Source organism: Lathamus discolor, chromosome 11 (genome assembly GCF_037157495.1).
Source record: "Lathamus discolor isolate bLatDis1 chromosome 11, bLatDis1.hap1, whole genome shotgun sequence".
Taxonomy (NCBI): Eukaryota; Metazoa; Chordata; class Aves; order Psittaciformes; family Psittacidae; genus Lathamus; species Lathamus discolor.
The window spans coordinates 4,967,103-4,993,836 of record NC_088894.1 but is presented as its reverse complement, the minus strand read 5'-3'; the positions used below and the strand labels follow the sequence as shown (position 1 = coordinate 4,993,836).

The 26,734-nt window shown below is 44.7% G+C and overlaps 1 protein-coding gene across 2 annotated transcripts in view; it reads right to left on the bottom strand.

Moving 5' to 3' along the window:
• RIMS4 (regulating synaptic membrane exocytosis 4) overlaps positions 1 to 26,734 on the bottom strand; it is a 57,973-nt gene that overhangs the window by 10,396 nt on the left and 20,843 nt on the right. For both annotated transcript variants that reach the window (XM_065691626.1, XM_065691625.1), the window contains exons 2-5: positions 13,666 to 13,807; positions 1,153 to 1,265; positions 397 to 498; positions 2 to 141 (exon numbers count right to left, since the gene is read on the bottom strand). In XM_065691626.1, coding sequence (XP_065547698.1) covers positions 2 to 141; positions 397 to 498; positions 1,153 to 1,265; positions 13,666 to 13,807 — 497 coding nt within the window. The remainder of the gene's footprint in view (position 1; positions 142 to 396; positions 499 to 1,152; positions 1,266 to 13,665; positions 13,808 to 26,734) is intronic.

Sequence of the window (26,734 nt, the reverse complement as noted above, 5' to 3'; positions counted from 1 at the left end):
CCTGTAATACTTTGCCCTGGGGGCTCTCAGCAAACAGTAACACCTGATTGTACAAAGGGTCTAATGATTTGCGAGCCACTTTTGTCTTCTTTTTCGCAATGCACACGCCATTCTCTAGCAGGTAAGCTTTGATGTAAGCAGCTGGAAAAAATAAAGATGGTCAAATATGGAAAATACCTTCATGCTCACTTTAGAAAAGACAGTGCCATGTCTCAGGTATTTCTAAAGAAGGCATTTACAGCAGTGAAAAGATCTGCTCAACCAGCCTTATTTTCAGTACTGCATACAGACTGCTTATTCCTGCAGAAGCCAAGCCGAATTACACTTCTGCCTATTCACAAGCATTGCAGGAGGCTGGAGCTCAGCAAATCACTTGAGGAGGTCAAAGCATACTACCTGGCAGAGTTTTGGAGCCGGGTTTTGGTGTCAGTCCTCGAGCCTGAATGATATCCACTTCTAGCTGCCCGTTTCGCTCTTGCAAGCCAATTTCCACATCCCCTAAACCAAAACGTCAAAACAGACAGAAGACTTTCAAAACAATACATCTGTGGGTTATTAAAATGTTATAAAAAGCAATTTTCATGTCATGCCTGCTATGAGCTGTAACAAACTGCAGGCCCTGAATGCCTGATCTCCTCCTGCATTGCACTCAAGCAGCTCTACAGTGATTCAAGCCCACATTTTCAAAAGCAATCTCTACTGCCAGCCCTCTACATGGCTTTGGTGACTCAGTCTCACACCCTTCAGTGGCTGCTAGCCTCTCATCTCTCCCATAGGGAAGCACCTAAAACTGTAGGCTGCTTTGGTAGACGCAATTGTGGTGGACTGTAACAAAATCTTTACAGAGCCTGGTGGGCCCTAGAGAGCAAAAAACCCCATGAAGATGCACAGGATGCGCTTTTAGGATTGTAACTGGTTTTACCTAGTCTATGCCTTTCAGATCTGATGGAAGAAAGCACAAAGCTGGTGCTCTCCTACTAACACTGCATTTGCAGCAATCAGCAAAACCTTTCAGCCAAGCTTATTTGATTTAACAGAGAAACAGAGAGGGAGAGTGGCAGATCAGCAGATGCTGGATGTGTTATTAGGTGGCTCGTAGGAGCAGTCTGTTCAAGATTACATTAAAGCCACCTATAACTTTTTGTTCCTTACCCATCGAGGTGGTGGCCAAGGTCTGACGCCCAACAAACTGTGCGGGGCCCATGCTGCCCAGGAAGTCACTAAACTGCCCAGCAGATGCCAGATGGACTCCACTGAAATTCAAGCTGCAAAAGAAATTGATTTTGGCAAGTGGTTAATTTGCATTTTTAAGCAACCCAGTAACTAAAGAACGAGATTTAATGTATCTTTGAAATGAGTTACACCTATAGAAGCCTTTCTCCCTTGCAAAATTCACTGATTTCCAGACAGTTCAGCTTCATGGAATGCATTTAAAATCCCTTTCCTTGTACAAAAAAAAGCCAATCCAGTAATGGTTGCAGTCACCAGCCAGTTAATACTTGTTTAACCAATTGTCTATAAGGAAAATCTCTCCCAAGTCAAACTCATATGAAGCATGAAACCTCTACTAGGTAGCACTATAATCCAAGCAGCTTCCTAGCGTAGCTTACTGGATCTCTCTTGGCAGCTGTCCCTCCCCAGTCCTCATTTCTGGGGAGGAAATAATGCACCTAGAACAGTAGCTAGAAGCGAGATGAGGGGTACTAGCATCCATGCTCCTGGGACTCAATTCCCTATTTAACAAAACACAAAGAACAATGCATCTTCTTGACCAGAGGACCCTATTTCCTGCTGCTCAACACCAGAAGCATTTATCACATCCACTACATGGTTTTCATACCTGCTTCCATGACCGGGCCTGAAGCAATCATGATGAGGATTGCATGCTGGTGCAAGGCTAAAGGGACAACACCCTCAGACACCAGCAATGCCTCTGCTGCACTCATTGCAGCAAAGCAAAAGCTGCTGGGGAGACAGAGCCTCCAAATCTAGTCACCAGGCACTTGAGGCTGGTCTACGGCATAGCTACAGATGCTGATCACTGCACTTGGACATGAGTGAAGCAACACAAAAGGGTCAAACCCTGTGCCACACTGACACAAACCAAGATTTATCCACTGTGCCCTAATTTATGCAGCTGTTTCAGAGGTTGTGGGGAAACTTGCTGTGAATAGTAAGGAAGAGGTTTGAGATCACCATTTGACACCAATATTTGTCCTGCAGGCATTTACGAAACCACAACACTGCTGCTGAAACATGCGTCAGGAGCTTCGTGCTGGGGTATCCATGCTACTACATCGGGGTTCACTCTGGCCGTGGGAAGCTGCACACTGAAGTCAAACACAATTACAAACCTCCTGCACTTCTCCAAATGTCCTTGGAGGGAGACAATTACTCCATCATACACCTCCCTGCTCCCCCAGACTCGTTTCTTAGAAAGGATGCTATGAGGAGGTTGTGTGTTTAATACAAGTGAAGCCAGAGGAACCCTGCCTGTGGGGTGGGCTCTTACACAGCCTGAGTCAGCCACAACGATTCATTGATTCCCGCCGGGCCACCCAGCCTCCCCCCCCGCCAAGCCAATTACATTTAAAAGACATTAAAAAAAAAGACACACTTTTAAAGCCTCTTCAGCCTGAAGAGTGTTAATTTCAGGCCGGGATTTCAGCCTTCATTAGTTATTTGCAAACCTGGTCTCAGCCCCATGGCAATATTTATTCAGAGGAGGAATTAGGAAGCCAGCACATACCTCAGCACCTATGGGACTGAAGAGGACACATGTCCTAGTGACAGGTTCAGCTCACTGTGACAGGGGCACTGAATAAAAGGGCCAGTGTTTTCCATGGAGCACTGCACTTCCCCTCTGTGCTGACCTGGCGCTTTGAGAAACCTGGTTATCGCTGCTACACAGAGAGCTGCTGAGCCATCAGCATGGAAAAACCTGCCCTTGAGCTCTTAATAAATGTCACCTTTGTGATAAAGGGAGGAGGGTGTCTTGGCATCCTGGAAGCCAGGCTCTGCACTGGGTGGATTTTTCCCAGTTTAGTGTTTTTTCACCCTGCATCCAGTGTTTGCACAAACACTCCAGGGGATATTCTGAGCTACAACAGAAACAGCAGGAGTTACAATTGGCATTAATTATGCAAAAGGATTAAGATTGTTCTCAGTTTTCAGTGCCACCAACTCCTCAGAGGCACAAGGCACATCCCCAGTGCCACTGTCCATCCTGGGGGCAGAGACAGTGTAGGGCCATGCTCTGCTCCCTGCTCCTGTCAGCCCAATGGATAGCCCTTGCCAGGAAGCAGCATCCTGAGCACAGGACCAGGGCAGAGATGCTGAATTTGTAGTCAGACTCCCAAGGACAGACTGTGCACAGGAAGAGACGTCCCCAGGGCTCATAAATCTGTAGGGACAGGGACATGTGATGGGGAAAGCAGGGAAGAGGGAGCCCAGAGCCAGACGGCCTTTATCAAGCTCATGATTTGCCCATACAAGGAAGGAAGAAGTGTGTCCCGGTGCACACAAGGACCAGCAAGATTCCTTGAGCCTGCTGGCTCAGCGCATTGACCTGCCCAAAGAGAGTCAAAAAAGGATGAAAACTCATGCTCAGGGAACCCAAAATAGTTCAAGAAAAAAGGAGACCTGACAGGGAAAGACAGAAGGTTCAGCAGGAGATGAATGGACCATCAGCCAGAAGGTAAATGTTTTCCTTACTCTCCTCAACTCATGGAAGATAAATGGGCTGAGCTCAGGTCTCACTCCTACCCTGGGGAGTATGTGACCTGAAGGAGCACGTAAATAACAGGCTGGTAAGACAACTCACAACTGTTCAGGGAATGTTCACTGCTGTGCTCAAAACAGATGCTTCGCCTCATTAACAAGATGCTGAGGACCAGGACAGTGGAGGAGAGGCCCAGGACTGAGAGAAGATGAGTGCTGTGGGAGCCCACAGCATAGACCCAGGTCTCAGAGCAATCCCCCTCCCAGGGTGAAGTCCATCCATGTTACTGCAGTGGGACACAAAGCTGTGAGAAAATCACCCACAGAAACTCCATTTGCTGTACAACAGCAGAGAGACACCCTTCTGGCCCCTGAATACACACAATAATTAATGAAACCTGCAACAGGAATTCATTTCCCAAACCTGCTGGGGAGAGAATCCTGTCAAGGCTGATGCCAACTGTTTGTCTGGGCTTGATATGTGCACGGAGAGAAACCACCCAGCTTCCACACACCAGCTCACCCCTCCTTTGGGAACACCATTAGCAAAGGCTCTGCAACAGCTGGGACAGCTCAGGAGAAAATTGGCTGCTAATGGAGCAGCCCATGGTGCAGGCTACATCAATGATATCAAGCAGAACAAAATAGCAGGAAAAACAGCATTTGAAAAGCACAAGAACAAGAGCTGTTCGGCCAAAGGTAAACCAACAGCAACTGGAAGTGTTTACAGCAAAGCAAATGCTGCTGTTATTTCCACGCAAGATTCAGAAGTCAGAGGGCTTGAGATGACCTTGAAATGATGAATGCTCCTCAGTGCAAACTGCAATGAGAGGGCAGGACACTAATGCAAGGGCACCAAGCTGTGCCATGAGCATGGACCCTCACAAGGACAGCAGTTGAGCTGCTGCTGCTGCCTTATAGCACTGAGGCTGATCTTCAGAGGAATGGCAAAATCCCACTTAGAAACACAGGCCAAGGTCAGGACTCCAGCAGTTTGGGTAGCAGCCTCAGTTAACAGGTTTACTGGCACTATATGAGACACAGGTTAGACAGTGTTTCCTGCTGTTGTTATATTTGACTGGAAAGGGAATTAATTTTTCAACAGATTATGCCATTAGTTGGTGGGACTGGCTGCAACGTTGCTGACCTTTTGCAGTACTTCTTTATTAGACATTAGAAGCAGCAGCTCTAAATCAGGCTCCTTGGCTTTGACCAATTCCTGGATATATGCTTGGGTATTGCCAATAACCCTGGAATGGAAACAATTTCTGTCTGGAAAAATCATAAGCTACCTCCAAGAAAGCCATTGCTTCTCCCTTGAGAGGAGAAGGGAGGGGAAAATAAAACTGCAGAAATTTAGCATGAATGTAAATTAAAACCAGCAGGCACCATTTAGCTGCATCAAGTAAATTTAGGATGCTCATATCCAGCTCAGCAAGCTCTGTCTGTCAAATGCTCAGCGAGAAGCTGGGATGCTGCGGTGAGGGGGCTGCTTTGGGTGCGATTATGAGATCGGTGGGATAGACCTTCCCATTCACTCACTTGCTTCTCTTGCAGCTGAAACAGGGAGGAAGAGAGCTCCAAGGACCACTGTGTATTCTTTTCAGCTCTTTAAGCACAGCCCTGGTGCTCCCTCCCCTGCCACTCTGCTGCACGCTCAGCACTTTTCCTGCCTAACCTCTGAAGAAACCAAGCTGCTTCTCACCTGCTTCCAGCTATCCTGCTGAACCACCACATGCTGGATGTGCTGGCAGGGAGACGTGCTCCCAAAATGATCTGCTGCAGGTGACAGAGGTGGCTCTGCTATGGGTGACAGCCAGCAGATGGGTTTCACATGCACTGGAAAGCCCTTCTCCTCCCATCACCAAATATGCTTCTCCCTTAAGGGCAGAAATCACTACAACCTGGTTATCACCAATATGAGATGTCTTTTGTTTTACTGCAATCCAAAAAGCAGTGCTAAAAATAGCTGGAGGAATAAAGAGGGAGCATTTTGCAGCTGACTTGCAAATAGCAACTGTCATAACCAGCAGTGCTCTGGGGACCAGGGATGCAGCAAGACCATCTCGTCCTGACAAACAGCCGCACACAGAGAAGATTAAGAAGTGACACTTGTCAGCCTTTTGTCTAAAGGGCACAAATCCTCCACTGAGTGAGAGCAGTGCAGCCTTCTGAATAGGAAAGAGAAATTAATTATCTCTTGCCTGGCCTTATGCTTTCACTAATCATGATTCACTGGCTCTGCTTTGCGATGGCAAAATGAGAACAATTTTAACGAAGTTAAAGATTACAGGTTTTGCTGTGAAAGTGTTTGCAAGTCAAATATTAGTCTGTTATTGACCTGAAAGCACAAGGAGGCTGATGATGGCTCCAGGTGTCAAGGACAAATGAAGGACATTTTGCTGGAGGACCTGCAAACACCAGCCCTAGGCTGTGCATAAGGAGGCAGAGCAGGGATAGCAGCAGGACAACACTCTGGATACAACTGATCCAGGGGTCTCTGAGACCTCAACAGTGCGGTGCAGCATCAGCAGAAATCCACAGGAACATCAATTTTGTCTGCACAGGTACCAGCTCCACTCCAAGGCTGCAAACCCCATTTGGCACACATGGATAAAGCTGTCATTTCTAAGCCCAAGCTGTCCCCGGCCCAGCAGCACAGACACCTCCAGGCCATGGCGAAGCATCGCCGACTGGACACACCGCGGGGCGCTGGGGACAGCTCCTGCTGCAAGTCGTGTGGACACCCGCGAGAGGGAGACAAGGCCCTGCAGACATCGGCCGGAGGCTGAGCCCAGCCCCGGGCCCTGCAGGCGATGCCCCGGAGCAATCCGCCTGCAGAACGTGTTCCCAGTCACCATTCCCGGCTTTACGGAAAAGGTGGCTGCATAAACAATCTACTTCTTTTGCGGCACGTTTATACGCAGAATAAAATCTGTGTTTCAATCAATCTCAGGAACTGTGTGCTCAAACGGGCTGAGATTGCCTAGATGTTCTTCTTTTAAACACAACATTCATAATCCTGATTACTTCGGAAATCGGTGCAGCAGTCTCTGAAGACTGCTCCTGCTTTGCACGCTGTAGGTCAGGGCAGATGAAATCTGTCCTCTGTAGTGTAATTTAAGAGTGACTTAAAGGCTCTTTGCCAGCTGATTGCTTCTCTGCTCTTTCCAGGTAGCAGCATTTTCTGATGTACCCGTCGCAAAGATCTGTGCCCTCCCTCTTCACATACAAAGCATCATGCAGTTGCTTCCTTCTCACAGCACGATTGCTGCTGCTTTTCATATATATTCAGATGGAGAACTAGCTTTTCAAAGTTTGCCTGTAAATCGATGAGGATTTGAATGCCTAAATGGACAATGCTGATTTCAATGCAAAATGGTATAAAGAACAGTCAGAGCTCCTATGCTGATCCCTCTCATACCGCATACGTGGCTCAGCTTACCCGCCATTCACTGCACATTAGCATGCAGAGCATGTAAGAGCACAGACACATTTAGGGAAAATGTATCATTAATTTCTTTTTCTGTCCATGCAGAGTTTGTCTGACCTCTTTTCTAAATCTATTTTTAAATTACTTCTGGGATCTGTATGTCAGGTATATACCACTATGCTTCTGCAAGTGTCGGCTTGTCAAAACCTTGCAAAACTCACAGGAAATATGGTAAGGCAACATCTCCACAGGTCACCCAGTCCACACCCCGGTCCCAAGGCCAGAGCAGCCTTATTTACATCATTTGTGACAGCTGCTTGTCTAACCTGTTCTTATAATCCTTCCCTGGAGAATTTATTCCTCTGCTTTGCTTTACTCTTTCCTTCCAAATCTTATAGTCCCTCCACTTTGCACATCAGTCCTCAACACCACTGTGAGTTACCAGTTCGAAGCACAGAGCAGCCTATTTCCTTTCTTTTGCCCTTGATACAGTGCTTTTTACTTCTGTCTTACAAGACTTTGGGACTGGTCTCGACTGTACCAACTTGTAGCGGCCACACACTGGCTGCTAGGTCTGTGGAGAAGAAATGCAGAGTGAGGTATTAATCTGCTCCATTCACAGGCTGGGTTTAACAACTTTTTGTCGAGAAGCTCAGTCCAGAGGAGGGTTATTATGAGAAGCCTTTGTGTCCTCCCCTTGGACCAAACCCCCATCACTGCCTCTACTACACTTGCACACCCTGACCTCTGCAGAACAGCACTGCTCTGCTGCAGTGGGTTCAGCCAGGCGGGATAGTGGTGAAGCCAGACAGCTTCAACACAGCCACCCCCTGGCACCCCCAGAGAACAGCTATTTTCAGAAGGTAACATTTTGCCTTGTGCTTTTCATGGATTTATTCACACTATCCACACAGCCACCCATTCACCATCAACTCGAAAGTCCTTAGAAGTGACACACACCCTCAAAGAAGTGTTCCACCGTGTCTAGTATGTACATGGGATGTGTCTGAGCCCAGCGATCAGAAATTATTGTTCTGTTGTCATAAATATTTCCTAAAAGACTTTTTTTTTTTCTGTTATCTTAGGGCAAAATGTCTCAATTAATAAGCAAGTTGCCTAAACACAGCCATGCAACTGAACCTCACTGACCTGCACAGCTCAACTAACAAATTTGCTATATACCTACATCTAATGCATAGCTAAGATCTCCAGCTCTGTCTTTAAAAACCAGGGGCAGCAACACAAAGTTCCTTCATCCAGAAGAAAAGGGGAGGGAGAAAATCTCCTCTGAGACTGATAACATATTTGACAGATTTTTTTATCTGAGGATAAAAAAATCCCATCAGAACTCCAATTTCAGGAAGCAGTAATGTACTGTGTAACAATCACACTCATCCATATTGCATGTTAAGGTCTTTTAAATCGCATCTTACAGGCAGAAACCAAGTAGGTATCTATTAGCTAAGGAGGAAGGCAGAACTGGTTAATTTAATGTCTACTGCTCTTATCTAAAATATTTATGGCGCACATGAGGTATTATTAATGCAGCACACATCTACCTGCACTGTCAGGCACACACAGCCCCTCACCCTGTCAAAGATGATGTGAATGCTGCATGAGCCTTCGTTTTGGCTGGGAAGGTTTTCTATGAGCATCTATCCCTGCAGGACCCAAACCCAGCCTAACCTCCCTTCTTCCCCCACCCCCCGCACAAACAGGCAATACCTCACCTCTGCTGCTCAACCAGCTGCTTCTCTCCTGACCACTCCACTTTCCACAACATTTTTAGCACTGTGATGTGCTGTCTTATGTGCTGTAACACATTGTACTCCACTGCTGTATCCCATTCCTTCTGCTGTATGAATTCTGCCACCTAAACAGTGCTATAAAAACTATGCAGTCAATTATGTACAAAGACCTCCCCCACTCCCTTCCCCACCTTATCAGGCTGGCTCCATATTTAGCAATCACTACTCATCTCAGACATACTGAATAAAAAACAGCTATCTGCCTTCAGGGAGCTATTCTGCCTCTTCCCAAGAGGCTGCTGAAGGTGGGATTCACTCTATTTACTGCTGTAACTACAGCTCTCAAGGTCGCATCCTTTCCGAGCGGTGCTGGTCAAGCCTAAAAGCACAAGAGGATGTGCTGTTGCTGAACAGGTTGACTAATTTCTTGGTGTATTACAGAAGCAATCCCTACGTCCTTTCCAGCTTCCATCTCAAAAGGCTCCTTATGGCCTGAACTGTACTAATAACACATTTCATTACATTTTTTAAAAGGACTATGATTCTAAAAGGAGAGCCCTAAAGACAATTTGCTATGAAAGAGTCTAGAAGTCCTTTGGCTTTGGATACCAAAAAAGAGGCGTTCAGTGAGTAGCTACAACACAGATCTTTTGAATGGTGTGTTTAAGAATCAGTTCTTTTGGTAATTCTCAATTGTTGATGGATAATTTTTGGCGAAGGAAAGTGAATTTTCACATGGCCACATGGTCACAAGCTAAGCCAATATTTTCTCCAGCTTTCTTTCAGTTATTGCTCCATAGTGAAGCAGAGAAAGGCTGGGAGAGCTACCTGCCCAAGTCCCAGCACTGGTTCACATCAGCCCTGTGTGCACAGATGGGAGAACTGGTACACGCTGTAGCCTGCAGGAACAGCACAAGGCAGAACAAAGCCAAGAGGCGCGAGGTGCTCGTGCCAGCAGTACACGTGCCAAGCTGAGTTCTGCTCCTGCCCTCCTCGCAGTGGTGGGTTCAGGCTGATGCTGCCCTCACGATGGCAGAAATGATATGGCTAACAAGAAGATGCTTCTTGGTGGATAGGCAGACTCAGATAATATAAGAACAATCCCTTAAATCTTTGCTAGTCATCACCTGCTGTGCTTTTCTAAGGCAAAAATCACCTTAGCTCTCTGTAACTTAATTATCTCTGCAGTAGCCAGGGAGAACAAAGAAGCCGAGGAGTACCACTTACTAAGCCCTATGGCAGCTAGCAGTCTTTTGTTCAAAGTCCATTTTTGTCTTCTGCTCCATTTTCACAAAGAAAAGAGGTTGGCAAGAGTAAGTTATACACAAGTCCAGAATCTATTGCTTTCTGAATGTGCTACAGCCTCGTGCAGCTGCAGCGAAACCCAGCCAAAACAAGACACAGGTCATGCAATAGCCAGGATGGAGCTGGAGATCTCTGCTGAGTCTCAGGGGTTTGTTGGCAAGTTATGCCTATATTCAGAATTTTATCCTTGCAGTATTTTTGCTGTCCTGAGACTGGTAGGCACTTGGGTAACTGTCCTCCCATGCAGATTTTTTAAGTACATACATAAAAGAAAACCCTCACTGCTGTAGAGATCTGTAACCGGTGCTAAGATTGATCTGGGTGGATTATGAATGGAAACATCCATGTGTGTGGAACAACCAACCTAGCAGCAGCAGACTTGTCCTCCAACAACAGGGGGAGAACAAGGTCAGAGAGCATATCACTTCCATAGCCTATCTGAAGGCAGGCTGTAGCCATAAAGATCCCCCAAACAAGGAAACAAAAAGATAATGGTACTGCTCAAGATCTATGGAGATCAAAAAGAGCAAGACCCCAAGGCGAAAGATCACTTCACAATAACAGGCAGTCCTAGAAAATGTAAAAACAGCCCAAAACAACCAACCAACAACCAGTTGAAGAGCCTGTCTGCTGCAAAGAACAACTCAGAAGACATAGTAGGGCTTGACAGATGGGGCCTCTGGTCCTCCCTGCAGCACACAACCAAGCCTGGCCACAGCACTACATGGGGCAGCAAGAGAACAAGCGAGTGACACCTAGAAGCGTGAATGACTGGGAACAGTTGTGTTTAGCATAAATACAGCCTTTCCCTTCTATAAATTCTCACATTGAGTTTTATTGTATTCATTCTGGGAGACACACCTTTTAGACCAGCTAATCTCCAGGGCACTTCATCTTCAGGTGAAAACCTAAAGGCTGCATTTTGTTGAAGGAGGGCCTAGCATATCTGAGAAGTATATCCCTATATAATAAGCTTCCCCATAAAAAGAAGAAAAAAACACCTGGATTTCATGCACTCTGGTGGTATTCACATGAAAAGCAGCATTCCTCAAAATCACACACTACAAAACATTCTCTGAGTGCGGTACTTTGCACCGGCACAGAGCAGCTGTAGCAACAAACATGAAAGCATCACTTTTTAAAAGCATGTTTGTATTACTGAGAGCAGGTACTCAGGCATTCTGCAACAAAGTTTCACCAAATCTTTGATCGTGTCAGTGTGCCACCTTTGGAAGTTGTCCTTTTAGTCCTTAAATTGAAAAGGATTATGAAAACATACGAACATTGAGACATTGAGAAACAAGCCCTCTTGGAAGATGAGGCTTCGAATACATTTTCTTCCCTGTGTGAGTACACTGAAGAAATGCACGGGCAGGAAGAACTAGGGCTTTTGTCTTGCTGAAAACTGGGTTTCTGACAGTCACTGGTGAAAACTGTCTCTGACCTAAGGGGTATCTGCAGCAGTCAGAAACCCAGCATTAGAAAGAAAATAAACTTGCCACAGCTAACAGTCGTATGAATCTTCATTTTGCCTCCCTAGGAACAGAGCTACAATAAATGAGAGAGGTCAAGAGGAATCTGATTTAGAAGAATACATTTCTATCCTCTATCCCTCAAAGCTATTCCCCAAACAATTCCTTTCTTTGCTGCAGAAAAAGAAAGCAAAGAAACTCCCCTCCCACCACGTTTCAAGAGAAAAGAGCCTTCTCAGCTCTTTGTACTCTCAGCCCTTTTTGCTTATCACTTATGGCTCAAGACTGATAACTGCGATTCCCATCGGTTTTCCAGAAGAGATCAATTCTGCCACCTAGGAATAAAGTGTCCAGGAACCACTTAATCACACTTTTCAGAGAAGTAAGAGCAGAAACCATCCCATCCCTGGCAGAGGGGCTGGCAAAGATGTTCCAGCAGCATTCGAGGTTGGAATACCAAACGTTAGACTTGTTCTAATACAGACATTTGGATTGCAAGACAGGATTTTCCTTTCTTAGTTGAGCTGATAGCTACACGCCGCCTGCCCTCAGGGTAAAACAGCACTTGTAAAGGTGCAGTATTTTGTTGGCAGAAATACTCTCTTTCTAGGAAAGCCCAATGAAAGCAGCCACTGTATGCAATGATAAGACAATGACAGACCTTTCAGAGAATTATATCCCTTCCCAAGAGGGTAAGCTATGTAAATACAAAAAGGAAGGAATTCTACTCTGCATGAAAGCAGATTCTTGCCCTGTATTGCCGAGGGACTGAACTTAATCGCTAATCCTCTCCATCTCGTAGCAGAGGCAGAACTCCAAGCCACAGGACTGTGCTGGTGTAGCAGGAATATTTCCCTGGAGACAGCAGCTCATGGAAAAGATAAGGTACATCACAGCTTTGGAGTGACAAGACTGCTATCGCCGCCTGTGCCTCATTACTATTTCCAACCTTCAGCACAGATCTATGATGCCTTTTCAGGATTAGCCTACTTCCAAAGCTAAAGAAAGTCTCTCTTAATTTACAGCCTGTTACTTATTTAACACCAGAATCACATTAATTGAGAGCATCTTTGGACTATCTCAGCATTTTAGCAGTACAGTGTACTTGGAATATCACAAAAGACTAGAGAGAGTGTACAGAACAATGCCAAGTGTGGTATTTGGCTTAAACAGAGCACATTTTAAGTACAAACATTCTGGCCTTATACCTAGAAGCACAGAATCTGGTAGGATATATTATCTCCTTTTTTAAATACTGAAGGGGTTTTGCCTCCAAAGAGTCCCATGAATGGTCATCTTAATAAAATTATTATAATCTCCAGAAATGGTTGCAAGTAATGGAAATATAAAAACCAGAATTGGTGACAAGTCAGACCCCAAAGTTCTGGCCTAAGGATCCCCTCCTTTGCATAAAACCTCAATGCAACAAAGTGAATTAGAACTTTTCACAGGATCAAAAGCCTTTTCCAAATACATTATTTTACAACACTGAGATGAAACAAAAGGTTTATTACCAAAAGTATACATAGGCTTCTATATATATATTTTGATATCAAAATGGTAATTTTCCTACTTGCATCCTTCTCATCACCTTGGCACCCATTCCCCCCCAAACCAAAAGGCTATGTTGACACAGGGTAGATGGACAATTACTGTGAGATATTAAAAACTATTGGTTTATAACTTATTACCAGTAATGAGTCTCAGCTATTCATCCTGAGTTATTCTTCTAAAGGCAAAGCAGTTAAAAGTAATGGGTATCTGCTTCAGCTCAGAATAATGAGGACACTAAAAAAAAGTATATAAACAGCTAAAGCATATGCCAGCTACGCAAGCAGAAAGACCTGCTCTAATTGAATGGGCAGTACACCTGCAGCATAGGCAAGTCAGAAAAACACATCATCTATCATGCTGGAGGAAAATTAATAGGTATAACAGGAACAGTGCATCCCACAAGTGATTACTCAGCTCCCTTTCCATGACTTACTTTCCCTCCGATCCATAGCTATTCATGCTGTCCTCAATGGACTCATGGCTGGCTTGACGGACGGTCCGGCTGGGCATTTCAACAGCCAGCCCAGTTTCTGTGCTCCTCTGGATGGCTCCTTTGAGTCTTCGACCATCCCCATCTAGGAACAAAAGGGGAGAAAAGGCAGTTAGCTATTGCTCCCAGAGCCTTTTGCAGTGGCAAGCAGATACTCAAAACTTACACAGTGCCCTACCTACTCAAACCATTTGTACCAATGAATTATGCACTGAGTGCTGGTGCATGAAGGCACAAAGGCTGTACATGGAGCTACCCAGCCTGGGAATAGCAGTAACCATGGGCATAGCCAAGGCATACAGCCTGACCATACCTCAAAACATTTTCTACATCCCATGTTGCTGCTCAGACTGTGCAGAGCAGTAAAGAGCGGCAAGTTCTCGTGAGCATCAAGAGAGCAGAGGAAAGAATAAGGCGAGGCAGCACCAGAGGTAGTGGGAAGGCAGGAGCCCTCCAAGATGGGCTATAGGGGAATGGTTGAGCATGGTCAAAATGTTCCCTGATGGCACCTGGAAAGGCACCAGCAGTGGAAAACCCTGGAGAGGACTATTCCCCTCCGTACTTGCCCTCAGCCACAGCGCACAGGGAATTCAGGAGGTTCTGGTTCCTCCTGGGTACAGTCTTCAGAGGCTCAGCCCTCTGAAATTAACAGCTGCTATTTTCATCCTCCACCTCAAGCAGTCTGTTTCTCAGAACAAACCATGTTATGTAATGAATATGTAATGAATACCATCACTATTAATTGCTTTAGCTGGTGTTCGGAAGCTCCAGATTCCATCCCACATACAGCATTCATCCTGAAACACATCTGCTACAAGTTTTCTGAACGAAGAAGAATTATCTACATCCTTTAAAGATGTCTCCCCATTAACTTGGATTCAGGCAACAAAACCTCTGACCCACAGTGCTCTCAGAAACCCACCAGCTTTTTGACTACCACCCCTGGAGAAGAAATGATCCAGCTACAGAATCTAGAGAACTTGGAATCCCCAAATGTTAAAGAAACAATTCTTTCCCAACAGCTTTGGAAGTATGAGGATATCTGTAAGAGCTTGTCTAATCCACACAGAATGTTCTTATTTGTGTAGCAAGCTGCTTGACTTAAAATACTTTTCTTTAGATGTTCGACCATCCCCATCTAGGAACAAAAGGGAAGAAAAGGCAGCCAACAATTGCTCCCAGAGCATTTCGCTTTCGATCTTGATGTGAACAAATAAGATATCAGAAATGTTTTCTATTCTATTCTATTTCTCAAATTATACCTACTCTGAAATGCAAGACAAAAATTCTGTTATAAATACAGCTATAAAGTCCCTTTTCCTTCGGTATTATGAGGTTTCCAACTGGGTAAAAGTGTTGGCCCCAGGGCTCTGTACCAGCTGCTGTCCCCACATATGGCGCAGCATGTGTACGCACGTTCCCATGGGCTGAAAGGATAGAATATGCATGTTCTGGGTTAACATTAACTACAGTTTGTATTGTTTGTGTGCCTAGAGCAATGTATGAAGCACATTGTACAAATCAGGAAGTCACACAAACATAAAACATATTTTTAATGTGCTTCCAAAATCCAAACCTTCAGGCAAGAGTAACAATACAGGCATCAACAAAAGCAAAGCTCATGAAATGGCCTTACCAATTTCCCCAGTCACTGCAAAACAGTTGCCTTGAACGCACCGTTTACATGCCTCATTGCTGTAAGGGGTTTGTAGGTTCCCTTCAAAGAGCATCCCACAGACTTGTGGGAAGCTTTTATGGTCCATTTAATTTGCCTCACATTTGGCTCCACAAACAATCTTTTCGTCACCTACATCCATCAATGTCTATCCCTCCTTCATGCCTGCACTCTTAGAATACTCATCCTTCCACGTCTTTTAGGTCAGTCCTTAAAAGAGCCTTGGTATGCACACAGAGTCAAAGCAGCACATGACATAAATGTAGGAAACAAAAACGCCCAGTTGCCCAACTACGCAATATCTGTTTAGAAAAATCTCTTATTTCCCCAATCTAATGAGACAGTCACACTTAAAAGACTCTGCATCCACATCTGGCAACAAATGAGAGAACTGGGGCAGAGCAAGGCTTAAGAGCAATCCAAGGTACTTGATGCCTTCTACTGGCCATCTCCTGAGACAAAGGTAAGGACATAAAGCAGGAGGCCCCAAAGACAAGGAAAGGCAGCACCACAGACAATGGGCAGCGTCAGAGTCCTGCACTGGAGATGATTCAGCTGGCACAGGGCACTATCAGCTGTAACACCCCATGCACAGCTTTGCACTGCTGGGTTTCTATGAGTGGGTGCTTTTCTAGTATTTCTCATTGCTTTTACAGCTATGACATGGATATTCTCATTAAAAAATAATGGAGAAACTCTGAAAAAGATGACGACAGGAAGAGATGACAGGAATCCTTTGTTCCTCCCTCGCCTTCCAGACAGAGATGCACAGCAATTCTTGCATCTCAGAAACCATCTCCCATTATTCTGGAGAAAGGTTTCACCAGCCTTTTTCCCCTCCAGTCTCTTTTTGCCAGAAGTTTCCCTTGAACAGGAGGGGAGTGGCATGTTTTGCCAAAAAGACAAGCTCCCAACCACTGCGGCCAGATTGGAGACTAAAAGAGGGTAAGAGATCAGCACAAGCACCACTGACGCCATCAGAAATGCAACACAGGTTCCTAAACTATTCATATAAACCCTTTGGTTAAATTTTACCTGTAATCAGCATGCAATAAAAACACAGTGTTTTCACCCTTTCAGTGGGAAGGACAGATCAGTAGCAGTACACCTGGAAAGGATCAGTACACAAAGGAACTAAATGTGGACAAAGCTGCACTGCTCATCTGCAGAGTGAAAACACTTCACAGTTACCCACTAGCAACCTTTTCCGGTCAGTGTTGAGCATGGCATAAGGGTTGTACCTTCTCCCTTACCTGAAATATTGTGTTTCAACACCTTTGCATATTAAGAAGGTAAATGATACGCACCTATGTGGGTGTTGTGGTAAAAAAATTTGCCTTAATTCTAGCAGTACCTGGAATAAGTAAGAGTTGATTGACGTTTTCTGCATGTCTCCAGATTTATTCCCTGCACCTTTTCCAGTTAAGCAGTAAATGGCAAAGGTTAAGCAGCAGGTCAGGCCTGCAGTGCAGCATGCAGCTGAAGAGTGGTTCTGCTTCAGGATGACCTTGGGAAGATGACATTTTTTGCTCAAATATCCAGGATGAAGATACACATCACCTCACAGACGCCAAGAACCAGAAGGAACCAGCAGACACTTTGCCAAGTTCTCTGCTGACAGGCGCTTAGATTTTGCTCTGTTCAGCCAAACAATTTACATTTGGCCTAAGAATATCTTCTAAAAGCCATCTACTGTGGATTTGAAGATACCAAGAGATGAAGTATCTGCCATTTGCCCATGCAGTTTATTTTACTACCTGACATTTAGAGATGTGACTTAACTTTGCCTGGTTTCAGCTTTCACCCATCAGGTTTTTAATGTCCTTCTCTAGTGTGAGGGCTGCTTTGTGTTCTCGCTATAAAAACTCTTCTGCAGTGTAGAATCGAGTCACCTCTCAATCTTTTCTGACAAGTTAAACAGACTGAGCTCTTTATGTTCCTCATGCTCTGGCATTTTTTAATCCTGCCCTTGAATCTTTTTAATGACCTTCACAGGTTTTAAATGCACTTTTGAGAATGCACATGGGAGAACTGGAGACTGCGTTTTACCTCTACACATGCAGAGGTAAAAATCAGCTTGTACTCTCATCTTCACAGCTTTTGGTTGCATCTCCCAAGACCGCAGTAAGCTCTTAGTTCAGCACTGCACCTTACCAGGTCACTGTGCAGTCCCTGTCTGTCCTGCTGGTACAACCTTGTAGAAGATTATATTGAGAAATATGCAAGAAAACACATTATACTTGGAGAGAGAGAAAAAAGTCCCAACAGTTATATACAACTTTTGCACTCTCAATACTATTTACTGCCTTTCTAACGTGCCTATTACCTGTGAACTTAGTGAGGCTTAAACTCATACTTGTTCCAAGTCAAATGAAAATGCTGAATAGCACCAGGCCTTCAAAAGATCCTCCTCCCTTTGAGGCTTTTCCTTAACAACTGCTCTATGAAATGTTAAGTTTTTAATCTGTTTGTCACTATCGTATTTTTTAGGGTCATGTTGTTCTAGGACAAAACCCTGACAATACTTACCACATTTACCCAGATACCTGCTTCTACTAAAACTCAATGAAAAAAAATGTCTGACAAGACCCATTTTCCTTAAGTCCTTCCTGACTGATATTAATTATATCCCATTATTTTGTTCTTTATTAATTGGATCTCATTATGTTTCCCCTAATTCTGTCTGAGACCAACTGACAAAAAGTTCCCTCCAGACAACCCAGTAATGGACAAAGAGAAGTAAGGTGACCGTGTCAGTGCCCTACACAGAACAGGGCATCCTCTGGAGAGTTCCCTTCCTTAAATATGTTTTCAGCTGCCAAGGCAGCTCTTCTCAAGGATGATGTCACTCCTATGGCAGAATAGACTCCCACCAAGAATTGTATTTGCCTTAATCTCACAGGTATGAAGTAAATAAGAGTGGCAGCATCCCCTTCTCTGCCCCAAGGAAAGAGTCACCATTTCTCACATCCTCTTCTGTATCAGCCTAACGCACAACTCTTCAAAGCCCTTTCAGCTGCTGACAGGCTTTTCTGTGCTCAGAGGCCATCAAGTCTTGAAAAATCCATGTGAGTTCTGCAATAGCTCATCACAAAGTCATCATTATATAATTATTACTCTTATACAGAATTACTCTAAGATAGATGCTTATTGAGCTGATGTTTCTGAGGGACAGCGTGCATCTTTCACTGGTGTCCTTACACTACCTCCTCTCTTCACGCTTCCTTTTCCGCCACCAAGGTATTTGTACTTTCCTTCTCTGTTCCTTTTTGTTTTCAATTTCTCAATTTTCTCCTCCGTGTTTGCTCAGTTTGCTGGATACTACCAACACAAAAAGAAACCAACATGATGCATATGCTATAGACCCTCCCATACTTTAAAATTAATTGATATTGATTTAACCCTGAGATTAGGAATTGACTGAATTTCAACTCAATCAGCTTTGCTCTTAAATTAACCAACTGCTTCCAAGCATAGAACACTGTACCCAAAGCACATGGCCACACAGCACTGACGCAGGCTGCCCCATACACACCAAGGGGTTGGCAAAGCAGCCTGGTTAGCTTATTTCCTTCCTAAACTTTACGTTGGGGTGCAAGGGGAATATCAGTTGGATGCTAACTTTCATTTGTTCCTGTTGCAAAGATCTAGAAAAGGGAACATTTTGTGTTTTCCAGAAGAGACCAGTCCAAGCTTGAACGAAGAGGCTGTGTATCTATTGCTTTTCTTACCCAAACCAAGCAGCGCGCATCGACTTGCATCCATACATGCTGCAGGGTATCGACCTGGGCAGGCTCTGCTCTTTGGCTTCACACCTGGGGTCCTCAGCATGTGAATTATTGGCTTTGCTCCAAACTGAGGTAGAAACCAGCACTTAGGAAGCACAGAAAATTAACAGTACCAGAAAGGAAACAGAGAGAAACCCACGTGACATTGTCAATGTACCTTTCAGAGCAAGTTGTAGCTCATATAGAGATGAGGGGGATGGATACCTGCAATCCTGAGTGCATCCGCATACAGCATCCAGGGGTACCAGGGGTATCTGGTTGGGCAGGATAGGACCTGCCTGGCTGCAAAGGAGATATACCCTGAGCTATGCAGTGATTTACACTGGATCTGTCTGCTATATCCTTCCCTCAAACATGGACTCACAAGCCCTTTCATTTTCCACAGCCACTAACTTCACTCTTTAGATCAAAACCAGAGATGATTCTTGCTTTCTTCTCCATGAAGATCTGCCCCAGAGAAAAGATGACGCATGTCAGTTTGGGGCTGAAAATGAAGAAGGGAAAACACCAAAACCATACATATTATTATTCCTAATTGCACATATTATCACCTGTTGAGATTCTGAAGGTGGCCCCCAAGTCCAACTGTTGGTCTTTGGCACATCTGTGAGCAAAAAGCAGCAGTGGGAGCCCCAGCTCAGCACCCTGTGAGACTGTTGAAGCGCTGACCATTTTACCTACTACTTAAATACTCTGAGCAAAGAGCCAACACATTAACTTCTCCGCTTCAAGCTCTGCCATTGCATTGGTGTTCCTAATGGGCTTTAAAACAGAAGATTTATTTCTGTTTAGTCAGATGCTGAATCCCTACAGACGTGTGCTAAGATGTGTGTGCCATGAATCAATTCCAAGATGAATAAAAGAATTCTATTGTTCAGCTCCAGAAAGGGGGAAAAGTCTTCCCACAGCCTTGCATGAACATCCAACACCCGCAGCAGCCTGGCACATGCTGAGCAGAACGGCTGTTGGGGTGGGCACCACAACCCTTTTACATCAGTTTCTCTGTTCGGAACAAGCCATGCTGCTCTCCTGAGGGGATGCTACTGCTGAGGGAAAAAAGCCCATATAAATACTGGATTGTCACTTCAGAATGCAGTTTAATGAGATGAACTCAATCTCCTCATGCCCCGCAAGCTCTGACATCCTGCCAAGTATTCCCTACATCAGCATCCTAATGGAGTGTGAATTATGAGCACCTAAAGAGAGGCAGTTTGTACTGTGTGCTCCAGAACATGCCAGGCTATCATCACAGCCTGAATAATACACCAGAAATGACAGAAAATGGCTGGGGATAAGCAGGGACACTAATCAGGCTGTTTGCTTCATTCCCCTTGTCCTACTTTTAGACACTAATAAAATCACACCCTTTCTTTCCAAATTAAGCAGAAAGTCTTCCATGGGATGGAAGAAGAAAATATTTCAATGTGTTAATTCTTACGTGTACAGACTAAGTACATCCACAGGGTTGGGAAAGGTCAGACAACTCGTCTTGGGAGAGCCAGAGAATAGTAAAATTAGCAACTATTTGTATTGTTGGGAGAGCTAGAGAGCCCCACTGATTGCAGAGCGGGGCCATGACATGCTACCTGTGCAGGCAGCCATGCAGATGTCAGTGAAACACCTCCAAACTCCCACCACAGTCACCAACACATCCCACTCCTCTGGGCCACTATGGTGTTTTAGCACTAAAATGCTTTCTCTCATTCTGATGTTCATCCTTGTCCTTCCTCATTCACACCAAAAGGCAGGGGTTGCACCCATGCCCAGATGTATGACCGTCAAACCAACTCCCCCCTGAACCCATCATTTTTTCTTCTTCCTCACCACCATTCGAAGAGGACCAAAAATCATTCCCAAGGTTATTTTTACTAAACAGGCACCTGGCAGCAGTCTCAGAGGCTGCCTCCCTTCTTTACCCACTGAGCTCAAGATGCACAGCAGAAAACTTCCTCTGGCCTGCACAGAAGGGCAGCTCATGATATGCCCCTGTGCCTGGCACAGGAGCTCTGTGAGCCTCCATGAAGCAACAGCCCTATTTCAAGCCTAACTGCAGCTTAATTTAGGCACTACAAAGCTAACCTTCTTCCTTTTCCATCCTTACACATGTCAAAACCAGAACACAGATCTGACACTCCCCTGCAAAGCCTGTCCTTGCCTCCCACCACCCCAAGGAGACAACCCTCTATTTCTCTCCCACCCCATCAGTGTGGACAGGGGAAGCACCAAACCCCACACTTCGGTTTTTAGGCTTGCCTGTAGTTCCTACACCACACAACCCAGCCCAGATTCCAAACTCCTCAACTCCCTTAAAGCAGTAAGTGTTTTCTCCTCCAGGCTCGTCTGAAACCCAGCTATGTTTGTATTTAAGTAGGTCTCCACCCCCAGTAAGATGTTACCACCTCTTGTAGGTTGGGTGGCATGCTGGTAAAGCACTGATTTTGCTTCCTATCTTCATGAGCTCCATCTTCATATTTTAAACTCAGAAAGTGTGAAATATTATTTCTGTGCCATTTGAGGTTAAATAGTTCCCGTGAGACTATTTTTAATTTTGACCTTTTGGATAATTTATCTGTATTAAAAACCAGCCAATATTTTCATTTTAAAATGTCTAAAGAAAAGGTTCTGCACCTAACATGTAGCCAGGAAAATTACTTTGAGATTTCTTCCTTCACAGACACAAGAGAGAAAGTGAGCAAACCAAATGGTAAACATACATATTCCACTGACAGTGATTTTTAAACAGATTTTTTGACTACCATAAAAAATTGTTTAGCTTTCATCCATAAAAAAAGTTACAGTGCCATAAAACTAATAAAAATATCTGTTTCTTTCAGAGCATTTCATGGGAACTACTTAGCAGCTAGATCCAGCTCTTCAGAATTCTTTCCATGTCTCTGTTTTGTTTGCAGCAGCAGGATCCAAACAGCTTCATCTGATGGCTGCTTCTGCATTTTTCTTTTTTATAAGAAAATGGAACACGCTGCCCTCTTCCCCAGTCTGCTGTGCTGTGCAGGAGAGCCTCATTAAATGAAATGTCCATATGCATACAGAAATTCACTGCTGCACTCTTCCTCCAGCAGCCTGGCAATGAAATCCCAGCATTGCCTCTCTGCAGGCCCAGGTCCGCAGGAATGGGCAGGCATGGGACTGCTGATGCTGCACCAGTTGTCCCAGGAGCTGTGCACGTCTGGGACAGGCACATCTAAGGCCTTTCTCCATCCTCTCATTCTTTGTGCTGAGGCAAGGAGTGAAGGCTTAAAAACCCCATAGAATCATAGCATCAAAGAACGGTTTGGGTTGGAAAGGACCTTAAGATCACCCAGTTCCAACCCCTCTGCCACAGGCAGGGATGCCTCACACTAGACCAGGTTGTGCCCAAGCCCTGTCCAACCTGGCCTTGAACACTGTCAGGGATGGAACATTCACCAGTTCTTTGGGCAACCTGTTTTGATGCCTCACCACCCTAACAGTAAAGAACATCTTCTTCATATCCACATACATACACACACATATATTCTAACTGCACAGTAAGAAGGGGACCCAGCCTTCCCATTTATTGGACTTTGTGGTTTAAACCCCACTAGGAGTTTGACTCCCCCTCTGACATCTGCTCCCCCAGGAGACCCTGGGAGTCTTATATCTGAGTATATGCCAAGTAAAGGAAGGTTAGCTTATGGGCTCAGCAAACGGATAATTTGGCACAGCCACAGGCAATTGATATCAATAAATAACAGGTTTTAAACTACTATTGTAATATTTATTCCTAAAAAGCTGGGGGAAATGTCAGACCTAGTACCAATGAGAAGCAGCGTTTTAAGTGTTCTTAGTTCAGAACTCTCAAAACAATGATGATATGGGCATCAGGAAAACATGAAAAGCCAAAAGATGGGTGGCTGGTTTGGCTGCCAAGGCCATCCCAGGGCTTCCTTCTTGCTCTTCCACAAAAGGAGGACCAGACTTGTGTCCCAGTGGCTAGAAATCCTCCAGCTGACCAACCTAAGTTATGAAGGCCAGGTGAGGATCTCTACTTAATTACAAGTGCATTGAACCAGAGCACTTTGTCCTAATTCTGTCGTCCATCTCACACTGTTAATAACCCTGAGGATGCTGCTTAAGTCCAGGATCTGAAATATGAATGAGTTTGAGCTGCAGAACACCTCTCAGCTTAGAAGATCACAAAAATGAGGTGACTTCCCAAAAATAAAGCAGCCAGAAAATGTCATTGTAAGAGAAGGTTGGCATGAGATGAAAGACCTACCCTGCCTACGCTTCACTAAGCCAGAAAGCTTTGCCAGAGGCTGTTCTGCCCTTCCTGAGCCCACTGAACCTGCCTGGCCTAGCATCCTGCTCTTCACTCAGTAGCTCTCGGGAAGAGAGCAGTGGACAAAATCACTTTAGCAGCCTGTTCGCAAGCTGTATTTTCCCACTGCAGAAAAGAACTCAGGTCCTGAGCCTCCAGAAGCCACAAAAACTTCTCAGAGGAGTGACATACCTTTCCATCAAGGGGATTTACACCACTTGGCTCCAGTGCTTTGCTTTCACTCACAACATTTCTTTTAAGCTGAGATTATACAGCAGACCTTCTGGGGCACTACTCTGAGTCTTTCTACTCAGAGCCATCTTTTAACAGCATTTGTAGAGTCTCCTCACCTTTCACTTCTCTACCAAATTTGATTGAAACTGGGAAGGTATGTGCTATGACATTCCCACCACAGGAATGATGGAGAGAGGAGTAACGATGGGTTTCTGGCTTAAATTCTGAACAATTGCCTCCCTCATATTCACAGCTAAGGCAGGTAAAGTTTAGTTTTGGTACAGACAAAATTCAGGGGGTAAGAAGTGACAAGGCCAGATTTATTAACAAGATTTTTCTCCTTTTCTTCTCTTCCAGTGACACTCTTTTAGGAGTGAGTGCCTCCGTCAAGACCACGTGTGTGTGAGCACAAAGAGTGAGCAGCAGCCTTGGCACAGCGAGTGAGTCATGGAACCTTTTGTTCATTTGTTATAAACACAATTAAAAACACAACCACATTTCTGTAACAGGCATAAAGCCCACAGAACCCTGGAGTCATTCATAAACTAGAATCACGGTGCAGAATCGCACTTAGAATAGCGTTTGATTTGTGTTTAGCTTGGGTTGTAATTACTTCATCATATTTTCCTTAAGGAAATGAATGATTGAATTCACAAGGAGTTGACTTTAATTATACACACTGCTTAATAACTTGCGTCCATTTGGAAGCAATTATTTGATCCACTGTGGAAGCAGAGAGGGGGAGAGGATGGTCTGCTTTCCAGAGAAGACAAACAATTTCAGGCATTCAGCTTCTAATTCCAGGCAACTTCACCAGATGATATCTGTGTCAGGCTTCACCAAAGGTACTTTCATGTAAAGCTGCAGCAAATGCTAAAGGAAGCAAGCAAACCAGCACATTTTCCCCCTTTAATTCTATGCATTTGGCTCATGTGGACACATCCTTTGACAGGTCCAAGGCTGTGCAGTGCCTGTTGTACCGGGCAGTTGCTGCATCCCACCACAGGTACACTAAACAGAACAATTTCTTTCCCTAACCTAATACAAATGATCAAGATCATCTTAATACAGCCCGAGCGCCTGGTTCTGCTTGGGTGCAGTGAAAAGAGAGCACCCTGCCTGTCACAGTCACAATGCAGAGATGCTGCAGGCATCTCTGGACAGGTGGATCGAGAGTGGTCAGGCTTTGGTGCCCAAGAGCATGACAGGACTGACCTTACGATGTAAAGAGATTCACAGTGACTAAGAAACCAAAGTGGTCAAAACTTTGGGTTTCATCTTATAGCAGACAACCCTGCCAATCATACATCATAAATATCTTCAACTGGTGACAAGCGGAACTGTTAGGACATGGAAAACACCATCCAATACCAAAAAAAGAGGCACTGAGATTTAAGTAGCAGCCTCCTAAGGAAAAAAAAACCAAGTGAATTTTCACAGCCCAACCCTAGAGATGCATGCAGACTCTCGTATGAGTGATAAACTCTCCCACAGACAAACATGGCAGACACATAACTGCCTCCTACATCTGTTTTATGCATGCACAAAAGCAGCGCTCAGCTATAAAAACACCTCAAATTATGTGAAGTCCATTCAGGCAATTCAGTTCACTGTCTAAGGAGAATATTGAGCTTCCAATAGAAGGAAAAAAAAAAGCCTTTTGGCCAGAGCTGCAGAATAGACATAATTGTCTTCGCCTCTGTTGAAAGATACTGGAGAACATGGGAAACCAACCAAAATATCATGCCTATCTGAAGATTACTGAGGATTAGAGGAAAAAGCCATCAATGCAGCAGATTAATACATTTGAGGAACAGTACAAAGATCTACTTTTCTCAATTACCAACCATTAGATGCAGAAAGAATGAGTCCTTTGTCACAAACAGATCCACTGTGGTGTTCAATATTGTATTGAATGGAGTTTGTATTAATCACTTACAGTGTAAAACAGCCATGGACCAGCACAGCCTCAGGAGGAGTGGACGGCTATTTGGTGCAAGGCTACCCCATGGCAATTACATGGCAGCAAGTTTACCAAAATCCCATCATTTCTGCCAAGTATTTCTAAATACATTTTGTAGAAGGAGCAAGGACGAACAAAACGCACCAGAGCACCTTGCTGATTTCTCTCTCTCCACTGTGAGAACAGAAAAGAGAACAGATGAAGAGGAATAAAAGCGAAGTACGGGCTTCTGATACAGCCAGCACCAGACAATGCCAGTTCAGGAAGATCAAACATGCACCACAGAGCAGTATGTATCTTTATTTAGGAGTGAAAAAATAGTTTTAACATAAGTAACAAAAAAAGAAATGTTTGATGGGAACCTCTTTTATAAGATGACAGAGCAATAGTAATGAAACAAGGTCAGGAGAGGACACTGTGCATTAACCTTGATATGAAGAACCTGCGTCTGCATAACTTGCTTTCTTCTCACACCTGCAGTTAACTTTTACATTGCTGATCTCAGAGACCGGGCTGACATAAGGAGGCCCTGGGATTTCTGAGGATGGTGCTGGCAAGGTCAAAGAAGGACAATCCCATTCTACCACCGCCTGCACACCACCAGCTCCATTTCACCCTGCTCCGTGCAATAACTGTGCTGATGCCCAATGTGCGTGTAGCCACCTACCCCATGTTATCAGTGTGAGAATGGAGCTGTGCCATCGGGCTCCAGCCTTCAGATTTACTTCAAAATAGAGACAAACATAAGGAGGCAGGACACGCAATTCTGAAAGGGAACTTCAGAGAGAGACCCTCGGTCCTGACACGTTCACAGTCCTGATAATGAGTCCAAAATTCACAGCAAGCTCGGGAGGGAAACAGCAAAGTCCTTTCCTCCTCTTCCTCCTCCTCCTTCCTGTGGAGCCAGGAGTTCAAGGCTCTGTTTCCTTGGCAACAGAGAGCATCACCACAGCCTCCTCGCTAGCAAATGGCATAGGAAAATGTGTCATTTTTTTTTCTCTCCAGTGTCTTTTATCACTAGGGAATAAGCCTGAACTCAGAACACACCACTC